Below are 12,500 nucleotides of genomic sequence, written 5' to 3' on the forward strand. Positions count from 1 at the left end.
GGACTGGGGGGTCTGGGGGACACGGAGCTGCAGGACAGACAGAGGACAGGTGAGGACTGGGGGGTCTGGGGGGGTCTGGATCAGGACTGGGGGGTCTGGGGGGTCTGGGGGACACGGAGCTGCAGGACAGACAGAGGACAGGTGAGGACTGGGGGGTCTGGGGGGGTCTGGATCAGGACTGGGGGGTCTGGGGGGTCTGGGGGACACGGAGCTGCAGGACAGAGGACAGGTGAGGACTGGGGGGTCCAGGTCTGGGTCTGGGGGGTCTGGGGGACACGGAGCTGCAGGACAGACAGAGGACAGGTGAGGACTGGGGGGACTGGGGGGTCTGGATCAGGACTGGGGGGTCCAGGTCTGGGTCTGGGGGGTCTGGGGGACACGGAGCTGCAGGACAGACAGAGGACAGGTGAGGACTGGGGGGTCTGGATCAGGTCTGGATCAGGACTGGGGGGTCTGGAGGACACGGAGCTGCAGGACAGACAGAGGACAGGTGAGGACTGGGGGGTCTGGGGGGTTTAGGGGGGTCCAGGTCTGGGTCTGGGGGGTCTAAACAGGTCTGGATCAGGTCTGGGGGGTTTTGGTTTGGGGTTTTAGGGTTTTAAGATAATATAATATAATATAATATAATATAATATAATATAATATGATATAAGATAATATAATATAATATAATATAATATAATATAATATAATATAATATAATATAATATAAGATAATATAATATAATATAATATAATATAAGATAAGATGATATAATATAATATAATATAATATAATATAAGATAAGATAATATAATATAATATAAGATAATATAATATAATATAATATAAGATAATATAATATAATATAATATAATATAAGATAAGATGATATAATATAATATAATATAATATGATATAAGATAATATAATATAAGATAAGATAATATAATATAATATAAGATAATATAATATAATATAAGATAATATAATATAATATAATATAATATAATATAATATAATATAATATAATATAATATAATATAATATGATATAAGATAATATAATATAATATAATATAAGATAAGATAAGATAATATAATATAATATAATATGATATAAGATAAGATAAGATGATATAATATAATATAATATAATATAAGATAAGATAAGATAAGATGATATAATATAAGATAATATAATATAATATAAGATAAGATAATATAAGATAATATAATATAATATAATATAATATAATATGATATAAGATAATATAATATAATATAATATAATATAATATAATATAATATAAGATAATATAATATAATATAATATAATATAAGATAATATAATATAATATAATATAATATAAGATAAGATGATATAATATAATATAATATAATATAATATAAGATAAGATAATATAATATAATATAAGATAATATAATATAATATAATATAAGATAATATAATATAATATAATATAATATAAGATAAGATGATATAATATAATATAATATAATATAATATAAGATAAGATAATATAATATAATATAATATAAGATGATATAATATAATATAAGATAATATTATATAAGATAATATAAGATAAGATAAGATAATATAAGATAATATAATATAATATAAGATAATATAATATAATATAATATAAGATAAGATAAGATAATATAATATAATATAATATGATATAAGATAAGATAAGATGATATAATATAATATAATATAATATAAGATAAGATAAGATGATATAATATAAGATAATATAATATAATATAAGATAAGATAATATAAGATAATATAATATAATATAATATAAGATAAGATGATATAATATAATATAAGATAATATTATATAAGATAATATAAGATAATATAATATAATATAATATAATATAATATAATATAATATAATATAATATAATATAATATAATATAATATAATATAATATAATATAATATAATATAATATGGGGAAAGTCACTGGTTCATCAGCAGAAACTGAACTCATGCAGGAGAGAAAACAAATAAAATATCTATAATTACAGAATAAAACAGTATGGACACCACATTGTAATGGAAATAAAGAGAAAGACAAAGAAAAACAGCAGGTAGAACGAGTGTGAGGTAAAACAGATCTGCTTATTGTAACTTATTATTGCTCGTTATTGTCCGTTAAATAGGACTAACTCACTTTAGGACGTTCTAGGGACAAAAAACTAATATGTCTGGAGCCACAAAACATGAAGTCTTGTATCAGAATTAGAATGAAGAAACTCATGCTGCATGTGGCTATATTAGTTAGAACTTTTTCATTATGCACTTCGAGAAAAAAGTCGAAATGTCGAGAAAAAAGTTGAAATGTCGAGAAAAAAGTAAAAATGTCGAGAAAAAAGTTGAAATGTCAAGAAAAAAGTAAAAAGGAAAAAAAAGGAAAAAAATAGGAAAAAAATGAAAAAAAAATGAAAAAAGAAGAGAAAAAAAGAAGAAAAAAATGAAAAAAAGGAAGAGAAAAAAAGAAGGAAAAAAGGAAAAAAAAGGTCAAACATTTGTGAGAAAGCTCCAGGGGCCACTAGGGCGGCGCTAAAGAGCCGCATGCTGTTCTAAGGTTCTACTGTAAAACGGTGCATTTTTAATAAACGTCCAAAATGTAATAACTTTTTCATTTCATTTTGTAATAAATTTTGTTATTGCATTTTGAGAAGGTTATTATAAAATGCACTTGCAACTTTTTTATTTTCTAGGAGATGTAATAACATGCTGCATTATGTAATAATATATATTATTGTTGTTTGTTTAACAATGAATTTATACAAGAGTGACTTTTGTTGTTATTTATGTAATTTCACTTAGAGCTATGTAGCCAATAAATCTATGTATAAAACTCCAAATATAACGTTAGTTTGGAATGATATCGGCCAATAACAAACAAATCAACTTTAGAATTGTTGTTACATAATGCACCATGTTATTACATTTTCTAGAGAATAAAAAAGTTGCAAGTACATTTTGTAAAAATCTTCTCAAAATGTAATAACTTATTACATAATGCGCCAAAATTTATTACAAAATGCGGCAGTTTATTGCAAAGTTTCAGGGAGTTTAAAGAGTTTCTAATAAACCTACGATTTTCCTTCGGAATCAGGGATAGTTCGGAAAACTTTGTGTCTCAAGCCCCACAATACGGTTTGACGTACATGCACGAAGATCTGTACACACCTGTATGAGTACACAACTTAAAGAAAAGTCTCTTGGAGCCATGGCCCAAACCCAACAGGATGTCGGCCATTTTGAATTAATCATGTCATTTTGGCGAAATGTATCCCATTCCTTCTGCAGTTAATTCAGCCCGAACCGTAACGTGCACCCAGGTGTGTTATACATCAAAATGTGCGTCTCCATCCTGCAACTACACGCATTACTTTTCTCCTTCAAAAGTGTTACCGTGGCGACGCTAGACACCAAAAAGCGCCCCCCCTTCATCTGATTGGTCCATATTTGATAGTTCCTACTTTCTGCAGAAACCTTTGAATGGTTTGATATAACGACCTGTTCATTAATGATTCTATTGAATCCCGGCAGGTCCAACATGCCTGCTCTGCGGTGGCCCCGCCCCCTGGTCCTGGTCCTGGTCCTGGTCCTGGTCCTGGTCCCCCCCGCCGCCCCGGCCCGGCCCGACAGGAACCCGGCCCTGGAGGAGTACGTGGACGCCACGGTGAACGCCACGGTGCTGGACGCCCGCGGCAACGCCGTCCACGCCATGAGCAGCGAGGACGGGACGTACGGACAGCACTCGCCCAAGGTGGACGCCCGCGGGCTGGTGCTGGCGCCGGCGCCGCGGCCCGGAGGTGGGTGCTCACGTCGCCAGATAGGCCCCGCCCACTGGGTGTAGGCCCGGAGGCCCGGAGGTGGGTGCTAGCTGAGAGATAGGCCCCCAGGCCCGGAGGTGGGTGCTAGCTGAGGCCCCGTTTACGCGGAGCAAAAACGGTGGCGTTTTCGTGCGTTTTGGCCGTTCGTTTACACGAAAACGCAGCTCAAAGCCCCCAAAAACGATCATTTTTGAAAACTCCGGCCAAAGTGGAGATTTTCAAAAACTCCGTTTTCACGTTTGCTTGTAAACGGAGGAAAACGGAGGAAAACGGAGATTTAGGCTTCAGAACGTCACATTATGAGACAGAAACGTCACCAGCGTCATGTGTGCGACCTGTGTTTACAATTAGTTTGTAACCGTCAATATTTTCTTGTATTTTACCTGTTTTATATTCTAACGTCACACTTAAAAGTAACTCCACTTCTCTGTCGGAGGTGGGTGCTAGCTGAGAGATAGGCCCCCAGGCCCGGAGGTGGGTGCTAGCTGAGAGATAGGCCCCCAGGCCCGGAGGTGGGTGCTAGCTGAGAGATAGGCCCCCAGGCCCGGAGGTGGGTGCTAGCTGAGAGATAGGCCCCCAGGCCCGGAGGTGGGTGCTAGCTGAGAGATAGGCCCCGAGGCCCGGAGGTGGGTGCTAGCTGAGAGATAGGCCCCCAGGCCCGGAGGTGGGTGCTAGCTGAGAGATAGGCCCCCAGGCCCGGAGGTTGGTGCTAGCTGAGAGATAGGCCCCGCGGCCCGGAGGTGGGTGCTAGCTGAGAGATAGGCCCCGAGGCCCGGAGGTGGGTGCTAGCTGAGAGATAGGCCCCCAGGCCCGGAGGTGGGTGCTAGCTGAGAGATAGGCCCCGAGGCCCGGAGGTGGGTGCTAGCTGAGAGATAGGCCCCCAGGCCCGGAGGTGGGTGCTAGCTGAGAGATAGGCCCCGAGGCCCCGGAGGTGGGTGCTAGCTGAGAGATAGGCCCCGAGGCCCCGGAGGTGGGTGCTAGCTGAGAGATAGGCCCCGCGGCCCGGAGGTGGGTGCTAGCTGAGAGATAGACCCCCAGGCCCGGAGGTGGGTGCTAGCTGAGAGATAGGCCCCCAGGCCCGGAGGTGGGTGCTAGCTGAGAGATAGGCCCCCAGGCCCGGAGGTGGGTGCTAACTGAGAGATAGGCCCGGAGGTGGGTGCTAGCTGAGAGATAGGCCCCGAGGCCCGGAGGTGGGTGCTAGCTGAGAGATAGGCCCCCAGGCCCGGAGGTGGGTGCTAGCTGAGAGATAGGCCCCGCGGCCCGGAGGTGGGTGCTAGCTGAGAGATAGGCCCCCAGGCCCGGAGGTGGGTGCTAGCTGAGAGATAGGCCCCCAGGCCCGGAGGTGGGTGCTAGCTGAGAGATAGGCCCCGAGGCCCGGAGGTGGGTGCTAGCTGAGAGATAGGCCCCGCGGCCCGGAGGTGGGTGCTAGCTGAGAGATAGGCCCCGAGGCCCGGAGGTGGGTGCTAGCTGAGAGATAGGCCCCCAGGCCCGGAGGTGGGTGCTAGCTGAGAGATAGGCCCCCAGGCCCGGAGGTGGGTGCTAGCTGAGAGATAGGCCCCCAGGCCCGGAGGTGGGTGCTAGCTGAGAGATAGGCCCCGAGGCCCCGGAGGTGGGTGCTAGCTGAGAGATAGGCCCCGAGGCCCCGGAGGTGGGTGCTAGCTGAGAGATAGGCCCCGCGGCCCGGAGGTGGGTGCTAGCTGAGAGATAGGCCCCGAGGCCCGGAGGTGGGTGCTAGCTGAGAGATAGGCCCCCAGGCCCGGAGGTGGGTGCTAGCTGAGAGATAGGCCCCGAGGCCCGGAGGTGGGTGCTAGCTGAGAGATAGGCCCCGCGGCCCGGAGGTGGGTGCTAGCTGAGAGATAGGCCCCGCGGCCCGGAGGTGGGTGCTAGCTGAGAGATAGGCCCCGAGGCCCGGAGGTGGGTGCTAGCGCAGCCGGATATGCCCCGCCCCTGGGATAGGCCAGACCCACCGGGATTAATGTTGAAATATCATTTTGAGAATAAAGTCGAAATTTCGCCTTTTTCTCAACATTTCAACTTTATTCACGAAATTTTTACTTTTTCTCGCACTTCGAATTTTTTCTCAACATTTCAACTTTTTTCTCGGAGAAAAGCTAAGCTAAGGAGCTAGTGGTCTATATGCTGTATATATATCTGTGTAACCGTGGTAACCGTCTCCCCAGGGCCGGACCGGCAGGGCTGCGACCCCACCACGCGGTTCCTGGCGCCGCCCCGCGGCGTCCACTGGGTGGCGCTGCTGCAGCGCGGGAACTGCACCTTCAGGGAGAAGATCCTGAAGGCGGCGGCGTACAACGCCTCGGCGGTTCTGGTCTACAACAACTCCACCGACCAGACCGTCAAGATGGGCCACGAAGGTGAGACCTGATCCTAGACCCCCTGGACCCTCTAGACCTGATCCTAGACCTGATCCTAGACCTGGACCTGGACGTGGACCTGGACCTGATCCAGGTCCTAGACCTGATCCTAGACCTGACCCTAACCTTACAACGCCTCGGCGGTTCTGGTCTACAACAACTCCACCGACCAGACCATCAAGATGGGCCATCTCGGGGTGTGTGTGTGTGTGTGTGTGTGTGTGTGTGTGTGTGTGTGTGTGTGTGTGTGTGTGTGTGTGTGTGTGTGTGTGTGTGTGTGTGTGTGTGTGTGTGTGTGTGTGTGTGAGAGCGGTAAGTCCGTGAACTTCGCTCAGAGCTGCTCTCAGCCAATGTCCTTGATGTTATCAGACGGCTCGGTCAGTTCTGAAACAGGTCCACAGATGTTCCTGAGAGGGGAGGGTTAGTGGGGGCAGAGTTTACATTCCACCAGGGAGATTGTGACTTTACATTCCACCAGAGATTGTGACTTTACATTCCACCAGAGAGATTGTGACTTTACATTCCACCAGAGAGATTGTGACTTTACATTCCACCAGAGAGATTGTGACTTTACATTCCACCAGAGAGATTGTGACTTTACATTCCACCAGGGAGATTGTGACTTTACATTCCACCAGAGAGATTGTGACTTTACATTCCACCAGAGAGATTGTGACTTTACATTCCACCAGGAAGATTGTGACTTTACATTCCACCAGAGAGATTGTGACTTTACATTCCACCAGAGAGATTGTGACTTTACATTCCACCAGGGAGATTGTGACTTTACATTCCACCAGAGAGATTGTGACTTTACATTCCACCAGGGAGATTGTGACTTTACATTCCACCAGGGAGATTGTGACCAGAGCGATCGGCCAAACCGCCCTGTCAAGGCCAGATTATAGAATTAGTAATTCTGGTTATTACTGGTCCTGGTCCTGGTCCTGGTCCTGGTCCAGGTCCTGGTCCTGGTCCTGATCCTGGACCAGGTCCTAACCTGATTCTGGTTCTGGTTTCCAGGGACCGGGGACATCGTGGCCGTCATGATCACCGAGGTCTACGGGAAGGAGATCCTGGCCCAGCTGGACCGGAACCTGACGGTCCTGGTCCAGGTCCTGGTGGGGGGACGCGGGTCCAGCAGGAACCTGAACCGCGGGTCCCTGGTCTTCGTGTCCGTCTCCTTCATCGTCCTGATGGTCATCTCGTCCTCCTGGCTCGTCTTCTACTTCCTGCAGAAGCTGAGAGGAGGAGGACGGGGGCGGGGCCAGGTGAGGGGGCGGGGCTAATGTAGGGGGCGGGGCCAGGTGAGCAGCTAACAGGCTAACTGCTACCTCTCTCTCCAGCGTCGTCTCGGTGATGCGGCTAAAAAAGCCATCGGGAAACTGACGACGAGGACGGTGAAGAGAGGAGACAAGGTGAGGACCTGGGGGGCTTTAGGACCCTGGAGGGTTCTAGGAGGGTTCAGGTCTCCAGGTCTAAGGGGGTCCAGGTCCAGGTCTAGAACTGATCCTCATCTCTCTCCTACAGGAAACGGATCCAGACTTCAACCACTGTGCCGTCTGTATCGAGGCCTATCAGCTCAACGACGTGGTCCGGATCCTGCCCTGCAAGTGAGTGCTGGTCCTGGTCCCGGTCCCAGACCCAGGTCTGGTCCTGGTCCTGGTCCTGGTCCCGGTCCCAGACCCAGGTCTGGTCCTGGTCCTGGTCCTGGTCCCGGTCCCAGACCCAGGTCTGGTCCTGGTCCCGGTCCCAGACCCAGGTCTGGTCCTGGTCCTGGTCCTGGTCCTGGTCCTGGTCCTGGTCCTGGTCCCGGTCCCAGACCCAGGTCTGGTCCTGGTCCCGGTCCTGGTCCCGGTCCCGGAGGTCCAGTTCTTTAACCTGCCCCCCTTTCTCCCACAGACACGTGTTCCATAAGGCGTGTGTGGATCCCTGGCTGAACGAGCATCACACCTGCCCCATGTGCAAACTCAACATCCTGAAGGCCCTGGGGGTCACGGTGAGTCCTGGTCCTGGTCCTGGTCCTGGTCCTGGACCTGGTCCTGGTCCTCCTAGACCCAGGTCTAGACCTTGACCAGGACCAGAGGTTCAGCATCACACCCGCCCCATGTGCAAACTCAACATCCTCAAGGCCCTGGGGGTCACGGTGAGTCCTGGTCCTGCTGCTGGTCCTGGACCTGGTCCTGGTCCTGGTCCTGGTCCTGGTCCTGGTCCTGGTCCTGGTCCTGGTCCTGGTCCTGGTCCCGGTCCTGGTCCTGGTCCTGGTCCTGGTCCCGGTCCTGGTCCAGATGTTGACCCGGTTCTGGTTCTGGTCTAACCTGGTCCTGGTCCTGGTCCTGGTCCTGGTCCTGGTCCTGGTCCTGGTCCTGGTCCCGGTCCTGGTCCAGATGTTGACCCGGTTCTGGTTCTGGTCCCGGTTCTTCTCCCGGTTGTTTGCAGGCCGGAGCTTCAGGAGCTTCAGGAGCTGCATGCCCCCCCCCCGTTCATCCCGTTGCTGCTTCCACCTGCCTGCCCCCCCCCCCTGGTCATCCCGTTGCTGCTTCCACCTGCCTGCACCCAGAGTTATTATCGTTCACGAAAACGAACGAAATAACGAAAACTAAAATTGAAAAAACAATTTCATCAACTGAACTAAATAAAAACGAAAATTAAAAGACAAAAGCGATAACTAACTGAAACTATATTGCGTGTTTAGAAAACTAACTAAAACTAACTGAAATTATAGATATAATTTCCTCCGTTTTGGTCCCCGTCAATATAATAATATAATAATATAATAATATAATAATATAATAATATAATAATATAATAATATAATATAAACCTCTTGGTTTGATGAATTTATTCTGATCTGGCCGTTTCTCTCCAACTTTCAGCTCCGGCACCTGAACGCCTCACGGTCCGTGACGTCAAAACTAAAACTAAAAAACTAAAACTAATAAAAACTAAAACAAAGCACTTTTGAAAATATAAAAACTAATAAAAACTAGCAAACCCACACTAAAAAGTAATTAAAACTAACTGAATTGAAGGAGAAAAAGTCAAAACGAAATAAAACTAAACTAAAATGAAAAATTCTAAACTATTATAACCCCCCCCCCCCTCTGGTCATCCTGCTGCTGCTTCCACCTGCTCCGGTTCTAACCTGGTTCTGGTCTAACCTGGTCCTGGTTCTGGTCTAACCTGGTCCTGGTTCTGGTCCTGGTCCTGGTCCTGGTCCTGGTCCTGGTTCTGGTCCTGGTCCTGGTCCTGGTCCTGGTCCTGGTCCTGGTCCTGGTTCTGGTTCTGGTCCTGGTTCTGGTTCTGGTTCTGGTCCTGGTCCTGGTTCTGGTTCTGGTTCTGGTCTAACCTGGTCCTGGTTCTGGTCCTGGTTCTGGTCCTGGTTCTGGTTCTGGTTCTGGTTCTGGTCCTGGTTCTGGTCCTGGTTCTGGTTCCGGTTCTGGTTCCGGTTCTGGTCTAACCTGGTTCTGGTCTAACCTCAGTTCTGGTTCTGGTTCCAGACCTCCCTGCCCTGCGTGGACTCGGTTCTGCTGGACGTGGAGCGTCTGGGCGTCGCTCCGTCGGCCAATCAGAGGACGACGCTGAGGGACGACCAGCCGTCAATCAGCCTGGAGCCGCTCGGCCCCGCCCACACAGAGGCCCCGCCCCCTGCTGACATCACCATCGCCCTGACCAGTAAGCCCCGCCCACAACCAGCTAAGCTAGGCTAGGCTAGAGCTAAGCTAGGCTAGAGCAGCTAGGCTAGAGCTAGGCTAAAGCTAGAGCTAGGCTAGAGCTAGGCTAGAGCAGCTAAGCTAGGCTAGAGCTAAGCTAGGCTAGAGCTAGGCTAAAGCTAGAGCTAGGCTAGGCTAGAGCTAGGCTAAAGCTAGAGCTAGGCTAGAGCTAGGCTAGAGCAGCTAAGCTAGGCAAGAGCTAAGCTAGGCTAGAGCAGCTAGGCTAGAGCTAGGCCAGGCTAGAGCAGCTAGGCTAGAGCTAGGCTAGAGAAGCTAAGCTAGGCTAGAGCTAAGCTAGGCTAGAGCTAGGCTAGAGCTAGAGCTAGGCTAGAGCTAGGCTAGAGCAGCTAAGCTAGGCTAGAGCTAAGCTAGGCTAGGCTAGAGCTAGGTCAGGCTAGAGCTAGGCTAGAGCTAAGCTAGGCTAGGCTAGAGCAGCTCGGCTAGAGCTACAGCTAGGCTAGAGCTAGGCTAGGCTAGAGCTAAGCTAGGCTAGAGCAGCTCGGCTAGAGCTAGGCTAGAGCTAGGCTAGAGCTAGGCTAGGCTAGAGCTAGGGTAGAGCTAGGCTAGGTTAGGGTAGAGCTAGGCTAGAGCTAAGCTAGGCTAGGCTAGAGCTAAGCTAGGCTAGAGCAGCTCGGCTAGAGCTAGGCTAGAGCTAGGCTAGGCTAGAGCTAGGCTAGGTTAGGGTAGAGCTAGGCTAGAGCTAAGCTAGGCTAGAGCTAGGCCAGGCTAGAGCTAGGCTAGAGCTAAGCTAGGCTAGGCTAGAGCAGCTCGGCTAGAGCTACAGCTAGGCTAGAGCTAGGCTAGGCTAGAGCTAGGCTAGAGCAGCTTTATTGTGATGTAGAGCAGCTTTATTATGATGTAGAGCAGCTTTATTATGATGTAGAGCAGCTTTATTCTGTAGAGCAGCTTTATTCTGATGTAGAGCAGCTTTATTCTGATGTAGAGCAGCTTTATTATGATGTAGAGCAGCTTTATTCTGTAGAGCAGCTTTATTATGATGTAGAGCAGCTTTATTCTGATGTAGAGCAGCTTTATTCTGATGTAGAGCAGCTTTATTATGATGTAGAGCAGCTTTACTCTGATGTAGAGCAGCTTTATTCTGATGTAGAGCAGCTTTATTCTGATGTAGAGCAGCTTTACTCTGATGTAGAGCAGCTTTATTCTGATGTAGAGCAGCTTTATTCTGATGTAGAGCAGCTTTATTCTGATGTAGAGCAGCTTTATTCTGATGTAGAGCAGCTTTATTCTGATGTAGAGCAGCTTTATTCTGTAGAGCAGCTTTATTATGATGTAGAGCAGCTTTATTCTGATGTAGAGCAGCTTTATTCTGATGTAGAGCAGCTTTATTATGATGTAGAGCAGCTTTACTCTGATGTAGAGCAGCTTTATTCTGATGTAGAGCAGCTTTATTCTGATGTAGAGCAGCTTTACTCTGATGTAGAGCAGCTTTATTCTGATGTAGAGCAGCTTTATTCTGATGTAGAGCAGCTTTATTCTGATGTAGAGCAGCTTTATTCTGATGTAGAGCAGCTTTATTCTGATGTAGAGCAGCTTTATTCTGATGTAGAGCAGCTTTATTATGATGTAGAGCAGCTTTACTCTGATGTAGAGCAGCTTTACTCTGATGTAGAGCAGCTTTATTCTGATGTAGAGCAGCTTTACTCTGATGTAGAGCAGCTTTACTCTGATGTAGAGCAGCTTTATTATGATGTAGAGCAGCTTTACTCTGATGTAGAGCAGCTTTACCCTGTAGAGCAATGTTTTAGGAGAAATCTCACTTTGGTTTGAGAGCGGTCGGCTGTGCAAAAATGAATCAGACACTACTCGCTTTTGCTATAATTAATACATTTATTAGCAAACAAGCAGTTCACACAAAAAGACTCGCACACACCTGCCCTTTGCTAGGATAACTCTGTAAATGACAGAGCAACAGACAATCACAAGGGCCTGAACTCTCACCGTAACACAGAGGACTGGAGAGCCGGAACAGTCCAGGCAGAGCAGCGATAAAAACCCCGGCTGGGCGTCGTGCACTAGACCCACAGCAGACTCTGCTGAACTTCCGGCTCTCCTGTCTTTATACCTTTCTGGCGTTCTGCCAGTTCTCACGCCAAGTCCAAGTCTTGGTTCACACGGGACTGAGCTTCCCGTGTGAACCAACACTTCTCTCACGGTCACAATAACAGCAGGTGCAGCTGATAGGACTGTTTTGAGAATGACGGACATTTCAGGACACAAAACTTATTTTTTCTTCCTTCACCTCTATTTCCTGTCCTCTACTTCCTGTCCTCTACTTCCTGTCCTCTACCTCCTGTCCTCTACTTCCTGTCCTTTACTTCCTGTCCTCTACTTCCTGTCCTCTACTTCCTGTCCTCTACTTCCTGTCCTCTACTTCCTGTCCTCTACTTCCTGTCCTCTACTTCCTGTCCTCTACTTCCTGTCCTCCAGGTCGCAGCAGCTTCTTCCGAACGTCCTCGTCTCCCCGGAGCGTCTCCGGAGAGGTGGAGCTCCCGGACCTGCAGGCGTCGCTGGAGCTCTACGACGACAA

The 12,500-nt window shown here is 47.3% G+C and overlaps 1 protein-coding gene across 1 annotated transcript in view; it reads left to right on the plus strand.

Moving 5' to 3' along the window:
* The window catches only part of rnf130 (ring finger protein 130), a 13,793-nt gene that overhangs the window by 790 nt on the left and 503 nt on the right, over positions 1 to 12,500 (plus strand). Inside the window, exons 3-10 of the mRNA XM_061726095.1 lie at positions 3,581 to 3,846; positions 6,048 to 6,239; positions 7,263 to 7,510; positions 7,586 to 7,657; positions 7,770 to 7,852; positions 8,142 to 8,238; positions 9,740 to 9,914; positions 12,401 to 12,500. The exon at positions 12,401 to 12,500 is cut by the window's right edge and continues 503 nt beyond it. Coding sequence (XP_061582079.1) covers positions 3,588 to 3,846; positions 6,048 to 6,239; positions 7,263 to 7,510; positions 7,586 to 7,657; positions 7,770 to 7,852; positions 8,142 to 8,238; positions 9,740 to 9,914; positions 12,401 to 12,500 — 1,226 coding nt within the window. The 5' untranslated portion in view covers positions 3,581 to 3,587. The remainder of the gene's footprint in view (positions 1 to 3,580; positions 3,847 to 6,047; positions 6,240 to 7,262; positions 7,511 to 7,585; positions 7,658 to 7,769; positions 7,853 to 8,141; positions 8,239 to 9,739; positions 9,915 to 12,400) is intronic.

Source organism: Cololabis saira, chromosome 7 (assembly GCF_033807715.1).
Source record: "Cololabis saira isolate AMF1-May2022 chromosome 7, fColSai1.1, whole genome shotgun sequence".
NCBI lineage: Eukaryota > Metazoa > Chordata > Actinopteri > Beloniformes > Belonidae > Cololabis > Cololabis saira.